The sequence below is a fragment of the Dendropsophus ebraccatus genome, chromosome 3 (genome assembly GCF_027789765.1).
Source record: "Dendropsophus ebraccatus isolate aDenEbr1 chromosome 3, aDenEbr1.pat, whole genome shotgun sequence".
NCBI classification, from domain to species: Eukaryota; Metazoa; Chordata; class Amphibia; order Anura; family Hylidae; genus Dendropsophus; species Dendropsophus ebraccatus.
Genome location: NC_091456.1, coordinates 26,441,095 through 26,467,024, shown reverse-complemented (window position 1 = coordinate 26,467,024; position 25,930 = coordinate 26,441,095). Strand labels below are relative to the sequence as shown.

Here is a 25,930-nt window from a genome sequence, read left to right as displayed (position 1 = left end):
TACATACAGTATGGCTAATGTGTATTTCTAGCCTTAAAGTGATACAGTCACCCCCTTTTTTTGCATTCTGACTTCTCTACACAGGTGTAATGGATAAATTTAGCAGTTTGCATACCTCATTTTATATCATACCTCATGCTGCTTGTTCAAGTAAAAAGTGATCTTTTATCAACTGCAGATTGTGCTAAGTTAGTGGGGCTTCACAGCAACAGCACCACTTAGCCCCGCCCACAGCACCACCGTTGGACCCACTCCTCCATGACTTCATAGGCCCGCCCCTCATCGACCATTGGAACAGGCTGGCCTAAAGATCTAGGCCCCACCCCCTCTAGGACGGCCCATACCAATGGGAATCGATGGGCGGGGCCTATGTGCCAATGATGTCTTGGAGAGGCGGGCCCTGTTGCCGTGAAGCCATGCCCACTTGGCACAATCTGCAGATGATAAAAGATCACTTTTTACTTGAACAAGCACCATGATGTATGATATAAAATGAGGTATGAAAACTGCTAAATTTACCCTTTACACCAGTGTAGAGAAATTAGAATGCAAAAAGGAAGCGAAAGTGTCACTTTAAATTGAATGAGATCATAAGCTCAGCAGTCAAAAAATGTAAAATGGAGATTACCTTCTTTTACTTCATTATCGTAGATTAGTATCTTAGATCCCTCCAGCACAACGTACTTTCTGTCCCAGCCTTGTTGCCCACGTTTGTTGTTTCTAAAACCAGGATATAGATATAGATCAAGAAAATGAAGAATAAGTGTCCATCCATAATAACTTATATCAGAATGCCCTACAAGCAGGAAATCCGAGCAAAAAAAATACTATGCAATCCAATTATTATACACTAGACAAAAAATCATTGCAAAATCATACAAAAATTTGTAACCTCATTAAGGTACGTCCACACAAAGGAATTCTGGCGGATAACTTGCCCCTGAGGGCAATGAACTTAGGCTAATTATTTTATTACCTTTTGCTAATTTTATTATCAGCTCTGCAGCTTACCAGGAGACAATGCTCTTTGTTATGCAGCCGATATTATGTCACTGTGTGGTTACAGAGGTTTTGGTGCTGTGTGACAGGAGATCTGACCATACAGTGCGAGCAGCTCCAGCATTCTCTGCTATTAAATGTGGACATGCAATATGTATATAGTGGCCATATGTATAACGTTGATTTAAACATAAAAAAAAGAGTATAATGCAGAACTGCTTACAATCACCACCCCTGTTGATTTCTTTAAAAAAAAAGGTTTTTTGCGACAGTGCGCCTTTATTTTTAAATTTAAAGCCTTGAAAGCTTTGTTTTCTTTTTCACATTTGGCCTGAACTATAAAGGCTACATACTCATAATCGCTGTAGAGGAATCTGTGATCAGTGCAGGTTAGGCTTAGTCATATAGAGCAGCCTCAGCCTGTTGTGTAGCCTCATATCCCAAAGGGAAATATGCAATTGCTGACAATGTTATGCAGCTACAACTGCATTGGGGGTGATGATATCTGTATACAACATGTTCAAAAATTTTTATTGTTAGTCTGAAGCGTCAAAGAAGTGTAGATGGGTCGGGGATGTGCTCCAAGCTGTAACTCCTTTCCCCACTCACTTTGCCCACCTCCTCCCGGTATGTTAGACAGCCAACCTCTCTGAGGCATAGGCGGGCATCAGGATTGGGGCACACACCCGTGAGCTTGATAGAGCTAGCAGCGGCTTCAGAGAATGACTGTGCATGCGCCCAATAGCCTTGGCGGTCTACCATACAAGGTGAGGGCAAAGATAGAATGCATCCCAGGGTACATCAGTGGCCTGGCCAAGCCTGTTTAACAGACAAAAAAAAACAAACTTGTGTAGTCCGGAGCATGGTATATACAAGGTACCACTGGCATACAATTATAGCTGTATAACACTGTCAGCAATATCTAGCTGACAGTCTCTTTAATATAGTTTTGGTACTAGAGAAAACCTTACAGATTATATAACTGTACTTAAAAATAACAAAAAAGACAACAACAGCATGAGAGCACAACACATTAGATGGATCTCCATAGTGATTATGGGGAACATTGCTCGTTAGATCGTAAAATACTGATTTGTTGTAATATATAATGGCCAGTTCACACAGAGCAAAAGCGGGCGAATTCGCGCTGAAAATTCAGCCCATAAAATTGCCGCAGAACCAATTTCCATTGAGTTCAATGGAAATTCCGCTCTGCAGTTCACACAGAGGAAAATTCCGTGGCGGATCCTCTTTTCGCCAGAAAAATGGACATGTTCATTCTTCCACTGGCGGAATCCTATAGAAATCAATGGGGCTTTGATTTTCAGGGCAGAAGTTCCTTGCAGATTCCGCATGAAATTGTCAAAAAAAAAAAAAAAAGACAACTTTGCAACACGTTGGGGGACATTTATCAAACATTGTGTAAAGTGAAACTGGCTCAGTTGCCCCTAGAAACCAATCAGATTCCACCTTTCCTTTTCCAAAGAGTCTGTGAGGAATGAAAGGTGGAATCTGGTTGGTTGCTAGGGGCAACTGAGCCAGTTTCACTTTACACCATGTTTGATAAATCTCCCCCATTGTCTGTGTCTCCCTCCTACGCAGAGTCCGCGCAGAGTTCCCCGAGTGCCGATTCCAGATTGAACACTTTCCTCTCTGATTCTGCGAGAATTATTATTTATTTATAATTCAGTGCAGAATTCTGCGAGGGCTAATTCCGGGCAAAACACTTTCCTTGCTGATTCCACCGCTTTTGCTCTGTGTGAACTGGCCCTTACAATCGGCAAGTTGGTGAGAGTGACAGCATACCTTGGGATCTTCATCCAGCCTTCCAGGCGAACAGAGCCGGTCCCTTCCTTCATTTGCATCCCTGGGGAATTCATCTTCTCTCTACAAAAGGCTTCGGTGAAATGTGTCGCATATTCTGCGGGGAGGCCACATGTAGCTGGGAGGCAGGAGGAACACTTTGGGTGACACATGACCTGACATTCTTATAGAGAAAAGAGATGCATGTTAACAACGCTGCTCAGAAAGTAACCAGTGTGTCTACAAGCCCATACCAATGTCTTATGTGTTATGGTCATGTGACAGACAAAAATTCTTCTTACCTAAACACTTAGCTCCTTGACGCCCAAAGTGCACAGTGTCCAGGCACACAGAGCATTTGGCCGCTCGCATAGTAAGACCAACGTTAAATCGGTGAGGAATATTATGATGCATTCGTTCTTTAAGGCGACGACTAAACTCTGTAGAAGCCAAAAGAATACATACAAGATGTCAATTTAAGGAAAAATAAGACAGGTGACGGTCATCTTGAGCAGTCACTGGCACGTTCTCGGCACACACAATCACCTTCAGGTGCAGAGGATTCTTTCCTACGACTGGACTGAGGAGCCAGTAAGCTGACAGCGTTCGGTTGATGTTCTGGAGACCTGACCAAGGCAGACATTATTATCTGCTGCCTCGCTGTACCAGGTGTAGATGGCAGAGGATGCTCAGACACTTTCAGATGTGCAGCTGCATGAGAAAGAAAAATATACATATACAAATATATACATGGCTGCCAGACGATATACTTGTCATACATATCTATAGACAAACTGACCAACAGGTTCACCAATCTAGATATTAAAGTGACTCTGCACTCACAATCTGCCCACCCCAAACTGCTTGTACCATCGGATTGCTGCTTTTAATCCAAGATCTGTCCTGGGGTCTGTTCGTCAGGTGATGCAGTTATTGTCCTAAAAAACAACTTTTAAACTTGCAGCCCTGTGTCAAATCAGCGTGGCCTAGATTGTCTGTGCCCTAGGCCTGCAACGCATCTCCGTCCCTCCTCCCCACCCTCTTCACCATTAGGAATTCTCCAGGCAGGATTTCTCCTAGTCATTACTTGTCTCAACATTACACATGGGCCTTAACGATCTAACATATGTCTAGTGTTCAGACTAGTGTGGAATAGGAGAAATACCGCCTGGGGCATTCCTTATTATGAAGAGGGCGGGGAGGAAGGATGGAAAGGTGTGGCAAGCTTAGGGCACAGACACTCTAGGCCACGCCAATTTGACACAGGGCTGCAAGTTTAAAAGTAGTTTTTTAGGACAATAACTGTATCACCTGCCGAAACGGTTACTCCACTTAAGATGATTTTACCCAATTTAAGCTTGTTTGTAATATGTAACAAAAATTGGAATGTTTGTTTGCAATCCTCACTTCCTGGTCCACCTGGTCTCCAATCCTCTGTCTTTTCTCTCCCTTCTGAGACCAAAGTTACATAATCTGTATCTTCTGTTGCCAGGCAATCTGTAACCCCAGTCAATTCTTTTGGTGGACAGCGGAATCCGCCTGACCATAGAATGAAGCCTATGGCACGGGCAGAGATGTGAGTGATGGAATCCCCATGGATTCCTCAGTGTGAACGCACCCAAAGGGTATGTGCACACTGAGCAATTCTCGAGGAATTGTAGAGGAAAGTTTTCTGCTTGAATTTCCTCGCCTATTCAGCTCAGACAGAATAGGAGCAGAATTCAAGCGGAATTTGAGCAGAATTTCAAGCAGAATTTAAGCCCCATTAATTTCTTTAGCAGAATCCACCCAAAGAAAAAACCTGTTCATTCTTTGGGCGGAATGCGGAATCCGGGCGGAAATTCCACTGTGTGCACAGACAGATGGAATTCCCATTTTGCTCTATAGAAAGGAGCAATGTTGCATTTAAACGCGCGGAATTCCACGGGTATTATGCGTCGGAATCGGCGTGGAATTCCACGAGAATTGCTCAGTGTGTGTATACCCTAAGGCTGGGTTCACACTTCGTATATTTCATTCAGTATTGTGGTCCTCATATTGCAACCAAAACCAGGAGTGGATTAAAAACACAGAAAGGCTCTGTTCACACAATGTTGAAATTGAGTGGATGGCCGCCATATAACGGTAAATAACGGCCATTATTTCAATACAACAGCCGTTGTTTTAAAATACCAGCAAATATTTGTCATTAAATGGCGGCCATCCACTCAATTTCAACATTGTGTGATCAGATCCTTTCTGTGTTTTTAATCCACTCCTGGTTTTGGTTGCAATATGAGGACCACAATACTGACTGAAATATACGTAGTGTGAACCCAGCCTAAATCAGGAATGGAAGCAGATAGAAAGACGAGAGATGGCTCAAAATACTCAATGGGACTGGGTGAGTAATAACAGCTTTGGGAGCATTTCATTTTTTAGCTCTTGGGTGAAATACCCCTTTAGGGTCAGTTCACACGTACAGATTCGCAGTGTAAATCTCGCTGCGAGTCTGTCAGGTCCTGGCAGTTCACTGTCACTACATACTCGCAGCTGTGTGAACGACCGCTGCATGTATGTAATTCTGCCGGCCCCTTCATCCCTTCTGCTGCCGCCCCGGCTCCCGCTCTGTATACATTACCTCTCCTTGCTGCACGGGGTCCCGGCGTACTGCTCTCCCGCCCAGCCAATCAGTGTGTTGCCCAGCCGCAGCCACTGATTGGCCGGGTGAGAGAGCAGTACGCCAGGACCCTGTGCAGCGAGGAGAGGTAATGTATACAGAGCGGGAGCGGGGCGCTGGCAGAAGGGGTTAAGGGGCCGGCAGAATTACATACATGCAGCCGACGTTCAGACAGCTGCGAGTATGTAGTGACAGTGGACTGCCAGGACCTGACAGACTCGCAGCGAGATTCACGCTGCGAGTCTGTACGTGTGAACTGAACCCTTAAGGTTTCCATTCCATTTGCTACTTTTTGGCATTCTCTAGACATTATGGAAGACAACAGACATCCCTTTAAACAATGAGGAACAGCCATACATACCTTCCTCCCTGGCAGACCGCAGTTCTATTCTTGTTTTTTGTAATGCTTCCTCTAGTTCTGCTGTCCGTGCCTTCTCTTTCTCCAGTGCTACCTTTAACTCATTGTACTGCAAAGGAATTTGTGACGCCTGGTTGGGGTCATCTCTGCGCCTGCCAAATAGACCCTGCAACACGGCCCAACTAGATTTGTTAAAATGTTTTAAGTGCATAAAAAATATACTCAATCTGTATTTTTAGTATATATTATATATAATTCCTCACCTTTTTCTTCTTAGACGGCTGATCCATCTTTGCTTGTAAGAAGTCAATCAGTTTGGTTTGTTGGGAAATGGTCCCTTCCATCTTCACTTTTTCATGTGAGTAGAGAGCCTAAGAGATTAAATACCGCATGTCTTCTACCAGCGTATTGACCAATCTGATCCCTTCAAATTATACCGCAAAATGCTTACCTGCATGTTCTCCAGCTGATATTCTAAATCACTTCTCTCTGTTTTCAGCAAATCTGCTCGATCCAACGCTTCCTGAAGTCCTTGAGTCAGCCGAAAGATGTGATTCTTCTGGAGGTCCATTTGCTGCTGAAGTTTAGCTTGCTGTTGACATAAAAATGGACACATCAGTGGACTGAAAACTCATTGAAATCATTATTACTGTCATCATTTTCATGCTGCCCGAAACATCCTGATGCCCAAGTCATCCGGGTGGTCCACAGGGTCTTCCGTCTGATAGATCTTTCCCTATACTCAAACAGAGTGAGATCTATCAGTCAAGGCTAAAGGGGGTGGCAGAAGCAACGGGCAGCATGAAAGTAATGACAGGTTTCCCTTAACTAAAGCAAATGCTACACTACATATGACTCAAGGCGTTTCTGATAATGGAAAACTACACATCAATGTTAGACCAAATTCACATTTGTTTACACCAAAGGGGGGATTTATCAAACATGATGTAAAGTGAAACTGGCTCAGTTGCCCCTAGCAACCAATCAGATTCCACCTTTCATTCCTCAGAGTCTCTTTGGAAAATGAAAGGTGGAATCTGATTGGTTGCTAGGGGCAACTGAGACAGTTTCACTTTACACCATGTTTGATAGATCTCCCCCTATAAGTGTAATCTGTCACAGTTACATGTCGGAGAGGATATATGTTGGGGAATTACTCAAGTGTATACCTCCAACAGTCATGGCATATTCCAGTGCAAAAGGTGCCTCATTTGTGTAGATTTAAAGGGTAAAACACACATTGAATCATTCCCCCTCCTGGAGACTAATAAGTCGTTCCATACTTTTTATTATCTTTTCAGTTTACTTCCCCCAGTTCTGAGCTGCTGATTTCTGCTAAAGACACAGAAAACTGTGTGTAAGCTGTTCTCTACATCTCCACTCTGATCTCCCTTCTCCCTTCCCAGATGGTTCATGTAAACAGCGTACCTGGCCGGCTGTCTCTCCTCTTTGTAATGCCGGCAGGGTTGATCACATTGAGGTCAGCAGCAACTTGACCTCAAATTAACCCTCCCAGCATTACAGAGTGCAAAATCAGCTGGCCAGGTAGCTGTTTACAAGTGCTGTCTCAGGAGGGAGGGGGAGGAGGGGGAGACTGAGTAAACAGCTCACACACAGTTTTCTGTGTCTTCAGCAGAAAGCAGCAGCTTAGAACTGGGGAAGGAGACTGAAAATATAACAACAAACATGGAACGAATTGTTAGTTTTCAGGAGGGGGGGATGATTAGAATACATAGATAAAGTAAACATAGATAGATAAAAATGTCCCGCCTGCAAGCTCTAGGAAGCTGTAGGCTATGCTTTTTGCGCAGAGTAAATATTTTTTTTAATACAGATATTTCAGGAAATGTTCTGGAGGCAATATTACAGACTATTTGAGACTGACATACTGAGATGGGCCTCATACCTCTTCTAGGAGTCGTTGCTTCAGTTCACGTTCAGTTTCAAGTTTCTGCTGCAAGCTACGTGCATTCATTTCCAGCATTGCATGTTTCTTCTCCAGATCATTTAGCTGTGTGATTAAGAAACAGTTAAAGCGAATCTCCATTCAGGAGCTCAATGACATGTAAGTCAGTATCTACACAGCATGATTACTAATATTTATTGTCCTTAGAGCTTCCTTTTCCTGCTTATGATGGGTTTATAGTTATTTCAGTCTATTAAAGGGGTACTCTGTAGAGATGAGCGAACCGGGTTCGAGTCGATCCGAACCCGAACGTTCGGTATTTGATTAGTGGCGGCTGCTGAACTTGGATAAAGCTCTCAGGTTGTCTGGAAAACATGGATACAGCCAATGACTATATCCATGTTTTCCACATGGCCTTAGTGCTTTATCCAAGTTCAGCAGCCACCGCTAATCAAATGCCGAAAGTTCGGGTTCGGATCGACTAGAGTATGCTCAATGTTTGCTCATCTCTAGTACTCTAGTAGTATTTTTTTTTCTTTCAAATCAACTGGTGTCAGAAAGTTATATAAATGTGTAATTTACTTCTCTTTAAAAAATCTCAAGTCTTCCAGTACTTATCAGCTGCTGTATGTCTTGCATGAAGTGGTGTATTCTTTCCAGTCTGACACACTGCTCTCTGCTGCCACCTCTGTCCATGTCAGGAAGTGTCCAGAGCAGTAGAGGTTTTCTACAAGGATTTGCTACTATTCTGGACAGTTCCTGTCATGGACAGAGGTGGCAGCAGAGAGCACTGTGTCAGACTTGAAAGAATACACCACTTCGTGCAAGACATACAGCAGCTGATAAGTACTGGACTTTATCCCCTCAATAAACTTTCCTCATTCTGGCGTTCTGAGCCCTAAATTGATTAAAAACATCACTGACCTTATCTGAGAGGCTTTCTGTCTTCAGTTTTTGATCCTTGAGTGCTTGCTGAAGAGCCAAAATCTCTGCCTTATGCTCCTTCACTGCCAACTCCACCATTTGGCGAGATTCGGTGCTACGCTGATCTGCCCGCGCTCTGCGAATACAGATGAATAGTACTGCAAGTAAATAAACCAACCTGCAGACCACTGGACGTTCTAAAAGCCATTACTGAAACTGGGGACCCATTAGGAGTTCTAAATTAATACGGCCCATGGGGGAGATTTATCGAACATGGTGTAAAGTGAAACTGGCTCAGTTGCCCCTAGCAACCAATCAGATTCCACCTTTCATTCCTCACAGACTCTTTGGAAAATGAAAGGTGGAATCTGATTGGTTGCTAGGGGCAACTGAGCCAGTTTCACTTTACACCATGTTTCATAAATCTCCCCCTGTGTGTTTTTCATTACCATTAGGGAAAATAAAGTAATGGTGATATTAAATTGTGAATAGCCTCTATAATCTCTATATTATTTGTATTGTTTGTTCCATATTTAATATTGTGTTTTATAGCAGTGTCTGGAAATGATACTAGTCGCATTTTTTACCACTCTTTATGACCCAAAACACTGATTACTTTAAAGGGGTTGGCCACTTTATAGTAAAATTGCTCAATGTACAGTATTAGTAACTGTACTTCACTGTATATACTGACAGCAGCTCCCTGTGTACTCACTGTATATACTGACAGCAGCTCCCTGTGTACCTAATAGAGCTAAGATCAGACTACCCTCCTCCAGGCTGTGCAGTCCTGCTCTGTGGTGAGTCTGTCCATAAGATGGCCGGCATGGAGGAGCATGTGTCTTCCATAGACATATACAGGCTCAGTGAAGGACACTGAGGGGTGGGCATGGTCACATGCTCCTCCATGTCGGCCATCTTATTGACAGACTCACCACAGAGTAGGGCAGCACAGCCTGGAGAAGGGGAGTCTGATATTAGCTCTATGAGGTACACAAGGAGCTGCTGTCAGTATATACAGTGAGTACACTTACTAGTACTGTACAATGAACAATTGTACTATAAAGTGGCCTACGCCTTTAAGGTTTGGATATAGAGCCATCTATTTTCAGCTTTAAGGGCAATTGCCCATGTTGCCGCCATGACAATACAGTCAATAGGTGGGCATCTACAACAGGTGGACATCTCCCCTTTTTAGCACAGCAGAAAACTGAGCCATCCTTTTTCCAATAATGGAATTGTAACTTGTATAATTTCATACACTACTTCTTCTAGTCAGTTTTCCCACACATGACGGATGATGATCTGGCCCAGTATTTGCATCAGATCAGAATATCAATGTGTAAGACTAACCTTCCATAAGTATATTATTTATAGAGGACGACCCTAAGCTGTCTGAGGAGGAGCAAAAAAGTGAAAAAAACAACAACACACGAATATATATATATATATATATATATATATATATATATATATATATATATATATATATTTTATTGGTGTGTTAAAGCTTCATTTCTTTCCCATGCAGTTTATATAATTTAGGCCTAACAGCTACTTGCACCTGGAACTCTCGTGATCAATTCTCTTCTCTCAATTGTCTGTTCTTAGTAGAAACTTGAATACACTTTTAATTACAGAAAAAAACTATTCTTCTATTTCTGCGTTGTGCTGTTCTCATTATTCTTACTAGAAATATATGACTAAACAGACAACTGGCAGTGCCAGACAGTGTAGGGGTACACCCCCAACTGGTACTGCCCAGTTGCCTAATAAGCCATACATTTATAGTTAGAACTAGTGTTGAGCAGAGTTGCCGAACGTTCGGCATTTGATTCCCAGCGTCTGGTTAAGTTGGATCGCTGTAGCCGTATTTTCCTGGTGGAATCCAACTTCTCCACATGCCGGGAATCAAATGATGAGGGTTCGGATTTGGAGAACGTGGCCGAACCCAAACAGTGTTAGAACAACAGAGAAAGGATATCCCAGAACTGCTATTTCATATAGAATACAAGTATTCACTAAAACAGGCAGGTTAGGAAAGCCCCAGGTCTTCTTAAAAAGGGGTACTCCAGCAAAAAAAAAAAAAAAATAATTCTTTCAAATCAACCATTTTCAGAAAGTTATATAGATTTGTAATTTACTTCTGTTTAAAAATCTCAAGTCCTCCAGTTCTTATCAGCTGCTGTATGTCCTGCAGGAAGTGGTGTAGTACTTCCAATCTGACACAGTGCTCTCTGCTGCCACCTCTGTCCAAGACAGGAACTGTCCAGAGCAGGAGAGATTTTCTATACGGATTTGCTACTGCTCTGGACAGTTCCTGACATGGAGGTGGCAGTGTGAGAGCATTGTGTCAGACTGGAGAGACGTACAGGATATACAGCAGATGATTAGTACTGAAAGGCTTAAGATTTTTAAAAAGAAGTCAATTATAAATCTATATAACTTTCTGAAACCAGTTGATTCGAAAGAATAAAAAAAATTGCGGGAGTACCCCTTTAAATAAAAGCAGCCAATAAAGTATTGTATAGATTGCACTATAGATCAATAGTTTTCTTAATCTACAGCTATACAGAGTTAATGATAAATCAGTTAATGAAGAGAAGGTACTGGCATAGATATACAGTGACTAAACGACTATATAAGAAATAAACCTGCTACCTAAAGCACAATACCATTAGAACACACCAGTAAAGGAGAATGAGGGATTTATGCCACATTGTTATGAACAAATGAAAAACTGTGTGGATAAATAAGAACAACATGGGTTAAAACAAGAGGTTACATCTGCCGAAAACAGAAAAGTAGTAATGATGCCTTAAACCAAAAATGGATGGATGGAAAAATGGCTCTTCTTAAATACATGTTGCTTTAAGTTTTTTTACAGAGGAGGAAAGACACAAAGAGGTAATTGGTAATAAGCAAAGCGCGCTATCCCACATTAACACGGGAGGAAGTGCAAAAGCTTCTTAAAAGATGAAGAACAATAAATCTCCTTGCCCAGATGGCAACATGCCTGGTTGTTTTCCAGGAATTACGTTTTGTAATACATAATACATTTAGTGGCAGTGGATTCTTGAAATACAGTGAAATCTGTCAGAGACCTCCTCCATAGCTCCATTTCAAGGAACCGTTCCATCTAAGCTCAGGTTCAGGGTTGATGAACTGTATTGATCATTAAGTGAGCTTAGATGAGAAGGCAAGATCTTCTGGAGTTCAGATCAGGGCTCTGGTCCAATTCACTATGAACAGGGTTCTGCAGTTTCTGATGTCTTAAAGCAAATGTACCATCAAGTGTTGCATATCGATAGAATAGCGCCGGCCAGGGCTGAAGCACTACCATCAATAGCATCATAGAAAACTTTTGACATGTCATAGAGACATTCCATCAATAGAAAAGTCCAACAGCACCAGTCACAAATGTGTGAGAACTTCCTTTACAAAGGTAGATGTGGGACACATGCCAGAGAGTCTCCAATGCCAATAAGAGACCATGTGATTCAAGCAGCATACACAGTGGCAACGTTTCGACCCCTGGGGGTCTTTCTCAGGCTTGAGAAAGACCCCCAGGGGTCGAGAAGTTGCCACTGTGTATGCTGCTTAAATAAACTCCACGGTTTTCTGAATACTGGATGCTGCCGGATTACTTATTTTCTGGATGTCATAGAGACATGTCAAAAGTTTTGATCGGTCCGGGTCTAAGTGTTCAGATCCAAGCCAATCATCAGAACGAGAAGGGAGAGGACTGTGCTGCAGCGCGTCTGCTCCCTGCTCTGTGTTAGCATAATCAGTCAGGCTCCATAGACTTATATTGTGAGCCAGACTGAGCCAGGAGAGGACCGCACTTAGCGTGGACTTCTCCCCTTTCATTCTCCCAATCGGTATAGGTCTGAACATTCAGACCCAGACTAATCAAAACTTTTGACTTGTCTCTATGACATGTCAAAAGTTTTCTATGATGAAAGTGACACTTTAAAGCTCATCTGTCATTTAAAAAAAAAAAATTACAAGTCAAATGTATTTATCGGTCAGGGTCTGAGCGGTCATTAGCGCTTTTTCTAATGACACTGCCCATTAAAGATACAAAGACTATGAAGCCAAACAGATAAGATTTTGAACTGAACCCAATAAAAAAAAAAAAAAAAAAGAATTTAGCCCAAAATTTTTTTAGCCCATTTTCAGTAATGAAAATGAGTTCAAAACATGTTAATAGTGTCCAAGTGCTTGCCTATAGCAGGGTTCTAGACACAACAGTTACTATAGGGGTTTCCTATGAATCGATTTTTACATTTCTTTTTTTCAATATTTACAATATTTTTTACAATATAATTTTTACATTTTTAATATTTGTTTAATTTTTTTTATATTTAATGTATTTTTTAGAAATATATATTAATACATTTTAAAAAGTTATATTTTTAAAATAATTTTTCTATATTACTCAAATTATTTCTCAGTTTTTTTTAAAAGGAATTATCTATAGTAAAAATGTTTTCCTTTGCCCAGATATTACTGTTACATACTTGCTATGGTTTTCCCCAATGTCCTTTCGATTCCCTGTCCACTAGACAAGCCACTAGTGCACCCATTTTATTTTCGGCTTGTACAATAGCAAGAATCACATGACTACCTATGTATGTAAAGTTCCAGCTGGTGCAGCTAGGCTTCCAGACACATTAGATTGACATTCTAAGAGGGGAATTAAAAAAGAACACCAGGGGCGCCACAACAAGCAGACTACAAGAATAGCAGACGGGTTGGCGAGAAAATAGTGGCACATGTGATAATAAGTCTAATAGTCACACATTTGATGCCAAGCACAATAATCCAGTGCTTCGTGCCAAAGTATATAAATTCTCCATATGCAAGAATCACATTGGATTCCAAGGAATCAGCGATATCAATAAATTAGAATACATTCCTCCGTGGCTTTACGACAATCTTTTATGAAATGTAGTGAGAAAAAAATTATGAAGAAAACGAAATGTGAATTCTTCCTGAACCTAGAATTTGGTTTATATTAAACATAAATTGTGCCTATTAATACTTAGGCTGTACTTATTAGTGAGATCCATGGGGTGCAATACTGTGCTTGTTCACTGACTATGTTCTCTTAAAGGGGTACTCCAGGGATTTTTTTATTTTTTATTTTTTTCAAATTAACCAGCATCCGAAAGATAAAAATTGCAAAGATTTGTAATTTTCTAATATTTAAAAATCTCAAGCCTTCCAGTACTTATCGGCTGCTGTATGTCTTGCAGGAAGTGGTGTATTCTTCCCAGTCTGACTCAGCTGCCACCTCTGTCCATGCCAGGAACTGTCTAGAGAAGGAAAGGTTTTCTATAGGGATTTGCTACTGCTCTGGACAGTTTCTGACATGGACAGAGAAGGCAGCAGAGAGCACCTTGTCACACTGGAGAGAATATACCACTTCCTGTAGGACATACAGCAGCGGATAAGTACTGGAAGGCTTAAGATTTTTAAATAGAAGTAAATTACAAATCTAATTGTAGAAAGATACCAGTACTCAAAGCATACCTTAATTCTGAGTAGGTTTAACAAAATGTATAAAAGTTCATATAAACCAAATGATTCAATAAAATCAATACATAAACAGAATAGACATAAATATAAAAACAATCAATCCCCCCATATGTTGTAAAGAATATAAACATGAATGGCAATGTGAGAAGTGCTTTAACACCATAACTACCATTCTACTCACCTATATCCATCCCCTGGTCCGATGAGCTTTAGCAGTGTCTTGGTATAGTTTAGCTACGGACAGTAGTGTTACGTACCCTCCCCCTGGACAATACAAGTATTTCATGAACTTCCATCTGTGCTCTGTTCCATAACCAGAGAACCTGACACTGATAATCAGCATCTTCTCACATCGCCATTCATGTTTATGTTCTTGACACATGGGGCATTGATTGTTTTTATATTTATGTCCTTTCTGTTTATGTATCGATTTTATCCTACCATCTGGGCCCAATGGTTTATATGTAGTTTTATACATTTTATTAAACCTATCCGGAATTTTGGTATGCTTTGAGGACTGGTGTCTTTCTACATTTTGATTTTTTCTTTATGCATTGGATGGTGCACACCACTTCACCTCAACTACTTTATTCTAGAGACTGGTGAGCTGCACCCAAGGGCCCTATCACATGGGACGATTATTGTGCGGAAAATTGTTATATCATTCAAATTTAACCAATAATCGTCCCGTGTTATAGCAGGCAATGATCGAAAAAACATTTGTGTGTCCTTGATCGTTGATTTAGACCTGACCTTAAAACAGTTAGCGATCATTCATCGTTAATCGGTAAAAATCACTTTGTCTAATAGGACCCTAATTTTACTAAATTACAAATCTATTTGAAAGAAAAAAACATTTTGCTGGAGTACCCCTTTAAGAGTTACTGGGATGCTAGCTAGACATAGGCAATGACAGCCACAGGTCCGTTGTATTAATAAAACTTTAGAAGTAAATGGTAACAGCTGTATGTCTAATGGTATATATAAAAAGGCTAGCTCCAGGTATCATGTATAATAATGCAAATTATAGTGCCCATTTTGTCAGAGAAAAAAAATGGAAAAAAGACAAGTACCTATTCAGCCCAGAGCCTGTAAGTTGCTGTCTCTCAGCTTGGCGCCAACTGCGGTATAGAGCAGGAGACACTAAATGTTATAACCTTACAGTAGTCATCATTCTCCGCGCGTTTAAAAACAGTTTGAATACAGATCACGTGACTGCCGGTCTAGTCCGATATTAGTCGTATTTCCTTAGATCGTCAAATAAGGCCGTCAACGGGAATCACCGGTCTAGACATATACAGATGCTTAAAAAAACAAAAATCCCTTCCACTTAATCCACTTATCTGGATGGAAGGAACAGAGCATGCATGGGAAATGGCTCAGAGCCCTGTATAAGCCCCCTGCTACAACTCCAGACTGCTGCCAAACAATAAGACACAACAGGTCAAGAAGCAAATGCAGTACAAACCGGGAACAAGATGATAAACCCTATAGGCTAGCTACAATATACATTACATAACATAAGGGCATGTTAATATGCATGGAAGGAGCATATGATGGGCTAGGGAACCTTGGCTCTCCAGCTGTTGCAAAACTACAACTCCCATCATGCCTGGACAGCCAAAGCTTTAGCTTTGGCTGTCCAGGCATGATGGGAGTTGTAGTTTTGCAACAGCCGAAGAGCCAAGGTTCCCTACCCCTGGGCTAGGCCGTATGTTAGCTGTGATGCAACAGGGATCAGCAAGCAAGTCAGGATGCACATATACGTTTAGAGATATAAAGAAAAATCTAGGCATGGCGGAACACAGAGAAGAGCAGTGTATAGCTTTACCTGCCCTGCTTTTCCGTATCCAGAAGCCTTTGCACTTCTCGGAGTCTGCACTCGAATTGCGTCTTCTCATCTTCCAGTGAACTTCTCCAGCTTTCCCACTGACGTTCCTTTTCTAGCAGCTCGTCGTTGAGTGCCTCTAAATCCATTACCTGCTCCTCCAGCATTGTGCATGTCGTTTTAAGGGCTTCCATTGTCTGGAATTATTAGACCACAAAGTTACATTCATTTCCAGTAATCCCGACTTATAAACCAATACAGTATCTTGTATTTACAGTCAGGGTCTTTATAGCTTTATATCATTCAGGGTCTTTATAGCTTTATATCATTCCCTTTTACTATCCATGCAATTGTATAATGTGAAAAATCTTAGCTTAAAAAAAAAAAAAAAAAGTTAAATTTTTTTACTTAAAGGGGAACACCATCTCAATTTTTTTCCCTTTCAAATCAACTGGAAGTTATATAGATTTGTTATTTACTTTTATTTAAAAATCTTCCAGTCTTCCAGTACTTATCAGCTGCTGTATCTGTATGTCCTGTAGGAAGTGGTGTATTATTTCCAGTCTGACACAGTGCTCTCTGCTGCCATCTCTGTCCATGTCAGGAACTGTCCAGAGCAGCAGCAAATCCCTATAGAAAACCTCTCCGGGCAGAACTTCTTACATGATGCCAAATAGAAGTAAATTACAAATCTATATAACTTTCTGAAACCAGTTGATTTGAATGAAAAAGATTTTCGCCGGAGTACCCCTTTCACTCAATGCTAGTGGGGAGATAAATCGCGCTCAGGAGTAGCCAATTCCTTCTTTTCACTTATAGTCAGCGCCCTCTAGTGGCAGCAGCCTATACCCATTTTTGCCCCTCAATGAAATGATAGAGAACTGAAATTCTGAGCGCAAAAGTAGGTTGTGGCTTTTTTTATTACTGTATTTTCCGCCAATGGAGGAAATGACAAAAGATCTTTACCTGTTTCTGACTAGTGAGCTGCATTTCCCGTTCAGTAATTTCTCTCCGCAGATGATCCACTTCACTTCGGAGTTGTACTATTTCTTCGGCTGCTCCGGAGACCTCATTCAGCTGTTTGGTTAGATAGAAGTTTTGATTGTTCAGCTCGGCATTTTCTTCACTCATGCGGTTCAGCTGATCTTCTAGGTCTGTAAGAACCTGGAGACAAAGAGGATTTGGATTGTATCTTGGTGTTGCCACTAAATAGGCAGCCAGGTGTTTTCCTATTAGTCATTGTCACATTTTTTAGAATTGCCTAAAACCCTACATATTTTGGTAGAAACTGCTTCCGCTTTGCCAAGAAATTAATTGGTGTAATGCTCTGGCCATTCAGGAGCTCACTGCATCATAAAGAATTATGGTGCTGAAAGTCCCATTTACAGGTACGCATTCAGTCCACGAGCACCTGGGCCGAATATCCTATGCTGCACACGGCCGTATGTTTTAAAGGGCTATTCCAGTTAGGCAAAATACCTGTCAAATCACTCCCCCCTTCTAAGGGCCCTATTCCACCGGACGATTATCGTTCGCATAATCGTTAACGATTAACGATCTCAAACGACCGCTATTGCGAAGGACCTAAAAACGTTCACTCATTTCCATGGAACGATAATAGTTACTTATGATCGTAATTGCGATCGTTTTTTCTTCGCTATTTATTCGCTGATGCGTTCGTATCTATTGCGAACGACCGAACGATGTCTTATTCAATGCGAACGATTTGCAAACGTTTTGCGAATGAGCAACGATAAAAATAGGTCCAGGTCTTATAAAGCGGTCAACGATTTCTCGTTCGGTCGTTAATCGTTAACTGCATTTCAACCGAACGATTATCGTTTAGATTTGAACGATTTAACGATAATCTGAACGATAATCGTCCGGTGGAATAGGGCCCTAAGACTAACAATTTGTTCCATACTTATTATCTTTTCAGTCTCCTTCTCCCAGTTCTGAGCTGCTGCTTTCTGCTAAATACACAGAAAACTGTATATGAACTCTTTGTCTCTGCTCTGATCTCCCCCTCTCTTTCGAGACAGCTCATGTAAACAGCTCTGTGATGCCCGCAGGGTTAATCTGAGGTCAAGTTGCTTGTGACCTCACTGTGATTAATCCTTCCGGCATCACAGAGTGCAGAGAAAGCCAAACAGGGACGCTGTTTACATGAGCCATCTTGGATAGGACGGGAGGGGTAAGTTTAGAGCTGAGAACAGCTCACACACTTATTTTGTGTCTTCAGCAGAAAGCAGTAGGCTCAGAACTAGGGGAAGAAAACAGAAAAGATATTAAGTACAGGACAAATCTCCAGAAGGGGGGGGGGATGATTCAACATGTATTTTACCTCTGGAATAGCAAAATTGTAAATTTTTTCTTTTGTCTTTGAGATTAAATACAGTATTAGTTGAAGGGGACCTATGGCGGCCCCTGTTTTAATAAATATTCACATGAAATAATTCTGGAGCCTCTTTGCTCATAGCTATGTGCTTTGACATTCCTCTGGTATTCTTACTGAAAATGTATGACTAAATAGCCAACTGGGTGTTACTAGTTGGGGGTGTGTCCTTATGCTTTCTCACACAGTCAGCTTTGATTGGATAATCAGATACTGTAGGGCCACACCCTCAACTGGTAACACCCAGCTGACTACAGTTGAAAAAAATAGGAGTCTGTACCTTCAATTTTTACTTTTAGTTATCTTTAGAAATTCAAAACAGAAAGAGTTTGTCATAAGCGCTTGTTAACAATTGTTTTTCATGTGGTTCAAGGCAGAATCTTTCTCATATGAATAGCTCTTTCAACAGATACTTGAAAACCCATTAAATTACAAAAAAAATATGTTAAGAGGCCTGCAAAAATACAGCAGCTGCTTCCACGCTGCATTCACACTGTTCTGGTTGGCTTGTGAGTCACTGTGCTATCTAGCATTGGTGATGTATATAATAAAATTATCTGGAGAAGGTTTTTTTGTTTTCTTTTAAAGAGTGGTACAATGTTGTGAGACTCCCTCAAAAGGATGAAATCATCGCAGAGGGAAAAAGACCTTTCAGAACCACAATAACCAAGACAATGAGTCACTCGCTAACAGTCACATGTGAATGGGCATGTACACTCAATGCTGCAATATGACAGTATCAATCTGTTCTGCCTGCGTTCACAGATATACGTAGGGAGGATTTTTCTACCTCCACTGGAAGCGATGGTATATGAATATAGGGCCTGTGCCTGGCTACATTCTGCACATGCAACAATGTGGGCGGGGCTAAGTAGCGCTGCGTACATGAAGCCCCGCCCAGGTTGCACAAACCACAAAGGATAAAAAGCATTTTTCACTAGACCAAGAACTCTATGATAAAGTAAGGTATAAAAACTGCAGAATTTAAGTTTTATAGCTGTGTAGAGAAGTCCTAATGCAGAAAGGGGTGTGACGGGACCGCTTTAAAGGGAACAATCAACAGGTTAGACAAATCTAACCTGCTGATAGCCCCCTATGGCGCAAAGAATGCTTAGCGGGAAGGTATGTCTCTCCGGCGGGGGGCACTCCGGCGGGGGGCACTTTTTTGATGGGACCGGGGAGGGAGTGGCTGAGGAAAAAGACGTCCACTCACCTCCCCGGTTCCAGCGGCAGGTCCCGCATCACGGCGCTCCGGTGCCTGGCCGCTTTCTGGTGCCTGACGCCGCCCGAGATGCTACGTCTCAGGTCCGTTCAGTCATTCAGTGAAGGCGGGATCTGAGCGGACTTGACACGGATCCCGCCTCCTTCACTGAGTGGCTGAGTGGAACTGAGACGTAGCGTCTCGGGCGGCGTCAGACATCAGGAAGCGGCCGGGAACTGGGGACCGGAGCGCCGTGATGCGAGACCCGCCGCTGGAACAGGGGAGGTGAGTGGACGTCTTTTACCTCAGCCACCCCCTCCCCGGTCCCATCAAAAAAGTGCCCCCGCCGGAGTACCCCTTTAATAATGTAAGTCAATGGAAATGTATCCTGATGGATGGCATACAGCTGCATCCATTTTTTCATCAATTTTTTTTCTATAAAAGGGGAACTATCAGCAGGTTAGATTTGTATATATGCCTATTGCACAGGAGACGCTAAGGAGGAAGGTATGTCTCTTGCCTTCATCCTTGGTGCCGATCCGATGCACTTAGTCGTTTACTCCATGGTCCATTAAGACTATTCGGAGCACTGCCTGTCCCCATAGCGCCGATCCGCCTCCAGCTGGGCTAGATTGTCAATATGGAGGTGGGCCAGTGCTCCTAATGGTCTCACCAGACTGTGGAGCAAACGACTAACTGCACCAGAACGGCCCAGAGGATGACGGTAAGAAATGTACCTTCATCCTTGGCTTCTCCAGCACAATAGGGGGCTATTATCAGGTTAGATTAGTCTAACCTGCTGATAGATCCCCTTTAATGTTACAAGTCACCTAACATGACCAAAACTCACTGTGCAGCTATCCCGTAAGGTATCAAATTTGCGCTGGATCTCATCTCTGTGTGACTGAAAAAAAAAGAAAAAGAAGATTTTACAAAGTGAAACTAAACCTTACGATGGCTTAAAAAGAGGTGACATCTGGCTTTTGTTTGTACCCTTAATGCCTGTATTTCCTCCTCGGCTTCGGCGGTGGTGTCCTCCAGTTCGGTCTTGGCTTGGTGCAGCTGGCTTTCTAGAGCAGAACGTGCTGACTGTAAAGAGCCAATTTGGGATTCCCTTTCCTGTAGAGTCAGCTGCAGCTCTGTTAGTTGCCTCTTCAGCTCCAGCTTTTGCTCCTCGTGTTCCAGACTAATCTAGATTACAAACACACAAGGGCCATCAATAGAGTTAGGAAAGCATCTGAAAAGCAGGAAGACTAGAGAACAGATTTCTTAATCTACTACTGGCTGACTGCAGAACAGCTAACAAGCGTTAATTGAAAAAGATGGAATTAGCCATCAGCAGATATTTGTCTAAGGGCCCTAGTACATGGAAAGATTATCGTGCAAAAAAAAGTTATATCGTTCAAATTTAAAGTGAATGTACCACTAGGTACATCGCTTTGTTTTTTTTTTTTATCAACAGACTGACGCTGGCCCGAGGATGACGGTGGCGTGTTCCTTTTTTAGAACCGCCATCCGGTTCCCATGCACAGCACCGGTCTATTCCCGAGCAACGCCCCCAGTTTGACGATCTCCCCTTTGTGATGCGGCTCTATTGATTCTAAAGGGCCTGTCCCCAGTGCTCTGGTGCTCGGGAATAGACCAGCACTGTGCACGGTAACTGGGCAGCGGTTCAAAAAAAGGACCTCACCACTGGCATCCTTGTGCTGGCACTGTTCTGTTAATGTTTAAAAAAAACAAAAAAAAAAAAACACGATGTACCTAGTGATACATTGGCTTTAAGCAATAACCTTTCCGTGTGTATGCAGGCAGGAATCAAACGACTAACAAAAATTTATTTAAATGTCGTTGATCACATCTTTTGAGCTGACCAAATCATGGTTAATAGTGTACACATCATTCGTTCATTATTACAATCGTTTGTATACTAGTGTACAATCAATCTTAATTGCGAACGTAACTAACGACTATTGTTCCGTGTATTATGGTGAATGATTTCAGATTGTCACCAATCGTTTATCATTAATCAGAGGAAAGGAAATTCACTTTGTCTAATAGGAACCTAAGAGGACCAAAAAGCGGTTCTAGCACAATACTATGGCTTATATAAGGGCAGAGTATTTTCATGATCAGCCGTTACATCAAATAGCGCATCAAATTGTTGCACAGCTTGTGTAACAGCCTCTGGGGGAGAACACAGCTGACTCATTGATATGTCTGCACTGTATTCATTAGCCAGCCTCCACCTCCCCCAATACTGTGTATACAGTAGCTATCAATCACTGGTCAGGGAGAGAGGGCAAAAACAGGCTCAAAAATACAGACTGCTCACGTCTTTTCTGTATTCTTCTTTAGTAGGTCTTAAAAAAAAAAAAAAAAAACTACAATATTGTGTACCGTGTGATATACAGATGCAGCTGCTGCCAACATAGGCACGGTACATGCCATTCTAAGTATCACAGTGATACAAAGTATTCTGTCCACTCTCAAATATAGTATGCTGTATCTTCTATCCTGGAACATCTTCCCTGATCCACTTGTATGTTTTCCTTAAATACATGACATATTTTGTTTATACTTGCACCAAAGCTTTCACACATCTAACTGAGAACAATAGTCTCCTTTTGCCATAGAGTTTTATACTCCTTCTCTTTGATTCAGTTGACGGCTCTATTGTTGAAGCCATGTTTTCTTTCTGACCTTAAAGGGGTATTTCGTATTTCCCTTAAACATAACTTTTCATATGTTGCTGCCCATTGTGAAACATACAATTCCTTCCATACTTGTTATAATCTATTCAGTCTCCTTCCCCCAGTTCTGAGCTTCTGCTTTCTGCTGAAGACACCAAAAACTGTGTGTGAGCGTTTCTCTCTGTCGCCCCCTCCTCCCCAATCTCTTTTGAGATGGCTGATGTAAACAAGTGCCTACCTGCAACTTTGTAGTTTCTTTGTAATGCTGGGAGGATTAATCACAGTGAACTCATTAGCAACTTGACCTCAGATTAATCCTCCCAGCATTACAAAGAAGCTACAATGTTGCAGATAAAGCCTGCCAGGGACTTGTTTATATAAGCTGTCTCAGAAGGGGGAAGGGCAAGATGGAGAGAACAGCTCACACAGTTTTCTGTTTCTTCAGCAGAAAGCAGCAGTTCAGAACTGGGGGGAAGGAGACTGAACAGATAATAAGTATGAAGTCTGACCATGGGCAGCAACATATGAAAATTTATGTTTGAGCAGAATACCCTTTAAAACCTGGAATGGCTATGATTGGAGAGCATGTGTTTTATGATTTGTGGATTTATTAAAGATTTTTAACTATTTTGATGAAAAGTTTTATCTGTGAAACCATATTCTTTCCACAAACCAAGTCCCACTCCTCATTTTTTAAGCACTTTCCTTTTATTTACCTCCAGACCTATTTGCATTTTCAAACTAGTATTTGTTAAAATTGCAATTCTATCATTACTTCTATGAAATAAAATCCCACTGTATGGGGGGTGGGGGAAGAGACCCATCCAGAAGAGATCTACAACTTTCTAAAGTCCTAAGATCACTTGGACCCCAAGACAAAAATTCCAGATTTTAGATTTTTTTATCACCTCTCGTAATCTTGTCTCTAGTTCCAGAAGTCTGTTCTTGTCGGAGTGCTCCTGGCTGTTTAGCCGCTCCAATTGTTCTTCCAGCTTCTGGTTTTGGGCCTCTATTTTCCCAGCCTGGGTCTCTAGGTAAAACTTTTGCTGCCTTAGTTCTGATATCATCTCCTCCTGGGCTTTCCTAGAAGAATAAATATATATCAAGTCTGGAAAAATTCCACAAAAAAAAATATATACAAGCAAGCAAATGCATCAGATACTCACATATTCCTCTGAGTGAATAAGCTGCTATTTGCCGCTAGTTTATTGGCTTCAGAAAGTTCTGCTAATCTTTGTTCCAGAGACTTGATCTTTGACTCCAAAGCATTGATCATCTGGAAGATTTAAAGTATAATAAACGTTTTTTTTTTGTTTTGTTTTTTAAAGCCATTTAACCCTTTGAAGTCTTTCTTTTTTTCCTCAGGTCTAATATAATACATTTCACTATAAAAACATATTTTTATTTATATATATATATATATATATATATATATATATATATATATATGTATGTATAAAGACGTACTGATTTCTGCTCGCTCAGCATTCTGCCCTTCTCCCGGATTTCTTCTTCGTTTTTGTGACGGAGCTGCTGAAGAGAATCATTTTCATCTACATCCTTCTTAATTTGTGCTTCGAGGCTCTATTAACATAGGGAAAGAAACAAACTGCTAGCTTACAATACATAGAAAACTACATAAATCTTGCCTTAAAGGGATCCTGTCCTCATGAAAATGTTACCTAAGCTATCGGTATCATGTTATAGAGCAGAAGGAACTGAGCAGATTGATATATATCTTTATGGGAAAAGATTCTGTATAACTTATAATTTATTGATTGAAATCTCTGATCTTTCCATGCTAAAGAGTCTAGACCATTGAGTGACACCGCCCACTGGACTCCTAACACAGAATGATCAGGGATTTCAATCAACATGTTACAAGTTATACTGAATCTTTTCTCACAACGTTATATATCAATCTACTCAGTTTTTCCTGCTCTATAACATGATGGCAAAGACCCAGAGACTGAAGCAGGAGCGCGACAAGGGATCGCAGGCAGGTAAGCAGTTGCTATTAGTTATTTTTACTGTGTGGCTGTCACAACATTCTTGCAGCAGAATGAAAATCCACTGTGAGAACGCAAGACCATAGACTGTAACATTACAGAGTAGGGAAGCCAATTTTCTACGAAACTCACAGCGTATAATCCGCTCTCAACTCGCTAAATGTGGACGCACCCTAAAAGAGTTTTTTTTTTTATTTCTTTAAGTTATCCATAATTTAAGGGTCAGTGGGGAATCTGATAACTGGTAACCTCTTCTTTTAGGGTCCATTTCCACAGGAAGATTATTGCCAGTTACTAGCAACATAGCAAGCTGTTTGCTAATGGGACCATGGGGTGTCATGCTGACAACAAAAGATTTTGGGGACTGCTTACAGAGCAACTCCAGCGAATTTTTTTTTTTCTTTTAAATCAACTTGTGGAAGAAAGTGGCAGAGATTTGTAATTTACTTCTATTAAAAAAATCTCAAGTCTTCCAGTACTTATCAGCTGCTGTATGTCATAAGCATAGATATGCAGGACATACAGCAGCTGATAAGTACTGGAAGACATGAGATTTTTTTTAATAGAAGTTACAAATATCTGGCACTTATGCTGCGTTTACACGAAACTATAATTGGCCCAATCGTACGATTAATGATGTCAGAGTAACGATTTTTTTTTTCATAACGATCAGCGTTTAGATGGTACGATATATTGTACGGAAATTTTTTTTGCGATCGTTTTGCAATCGCTTAAGCCTATCTCACACAATGGTTAAATCGGCGAACGACTTCACACGGAACGATCTGCGAATTTTTTGCGAATGATCAACGACGATTTGAGAACATGTTCAAAGATCAAAATGAACGATTTCTCGCTCGTCGTTTAATCGTTCGCTGCGTTTACACGTACGATTATCGTTCAAATTCAATCGTTATCGTGCAAAGTCGCACGATAATCGTTCCGTGTAAATGCAGCATTAATTTGAAAAATGAATGATCATAGCCGAGCAGCGATTAGTTGCTATAGACAGAACCAAAGAGTTCGGGTTCCGGACACATTGATAGATCTGGGCCATCGTGTTGGGTCACAGCACAACAAATAAAAATGACAATAAAACTAAAAATAACAATAGACAAAAAATAATGTCAGAACTGAATTAGGAGAGAAAGAAAACCCATATTTACTCGGACTTTCTCCTCATAGGTTTGTTCATTTTGCTTCAGGTGAACATCTAAATGTTGGGCTCCCATTTGGGCCTCTCTGTATTTCTCTTCAAGTTCCTAGGCAAGAACACAGAGAGTCAATGAAACAATGTCTAGAACACTGGGAAGTAGAACGTGTGCACTCCAACACTGGATATACCATGATTTTTTCAGCCATCTGTTGGATTTGCTGAGATTTGGTCTGAATATCTTCCTTTAACTTGTTTTCTCTCCGCTCCACATTCTCCAGTCTCCGTACTTGGTTTTCCAAAGAATGACGTCTCTCCTAAAATCCAAAACACCATTAACAGATATATATGCAGTAGATAAAGCCCCCCCATCCTGACGTCTCTTAAAGGGGAACTCTGGTGATTTTTTTTTCTTTCAAATCAACTGGTGTCAGAAAGTTATTTATAATTGTAATTTACTT

The 25,930-nt window shown here is 41.3% G+C and overlaps 1 protein-coding gene across 2 annotated transcripts in view; it reads right to left on the bottom strand.

Annotated features, from left to right (window-relative positions):
* Positions 1 to 25,930, bottom strand: part of CIT (citron rho-interacting serine/threonine kinase) — a 106,667-nt gene that overhangs the window by 20,788 nt on the left and 59,949 nt on the right. For both annotated transcript variants that reach the window (XM_069961273.1, XM_069961274.1), the window contains exons 18-35: positions 25,661 to 25,786; positions 25,483 to 25,578; positions 23,775 to 23,891; positions 23,474 to 23,583; positions 23,216 to 23,390; positions 20,611 to 20,808; positions 20,468 to 20,521; positions 16,988 to 17,185; positions 16,025 to 16,218; positions 8,650 to 8,785; positions 7,726 to 7,830; positions 6,271 to 6,411; positions 6,083 to 6,190; positions 5,823 to 5,985; positions 3,349 to 3,513; positions 3,105 to 3,242; positions 2,806 to 2,986; positions 629 to 720 (exon numbers count right to left, since the gene is read on the bottom strand). In XM_069961273.1, coding sequence (XP_069817374.1) covers positions 629 to 720; positions 2,806 to 2,986; positions 3,105 to 3,242; positions 3,349 to 3,513; positions 5,823 to 5,985; positions 6,083 to 6,190; positions 6,271 to 6,411; positions 7,726 to 7,830; positions 8,650 to 8,785; positions 16,025 to 16,218; positions 16,988 to 17,185; positions 20,468 to 20,521; positions 20,611 to 20,808; positions 23,216 to 23,390; positions 23,474 to 23,583; positions 23,775 to 23,891; positions 25,483 to 25,578; positions 25,661 to 25,786 — 2,497 coding nt within the window. The remainder of the gene's footprint in view (positions 1 to 628; positions 721 to 2,805; positions 2,987 to 3,104; positions 3,243 to 3,348; positions 3,514 to 5,822; positions 5,986 to 6,082; positions 6,191 to 6,270; positions 6,412 to 7,725; positions 7,831 to 8,649; positions 8,786 to 16,024; positions 16,219 to 16,987; positions 17,186 to 20,467; positions 20,522 to 20,610; positions 20,809 to 23,215; positions 23,391 to 23,473; positions 23,584 to 23,774; positions 23,892 to 25,482; positions 25,579 to 25,660; positions 25,787 to 25,930) is intronic.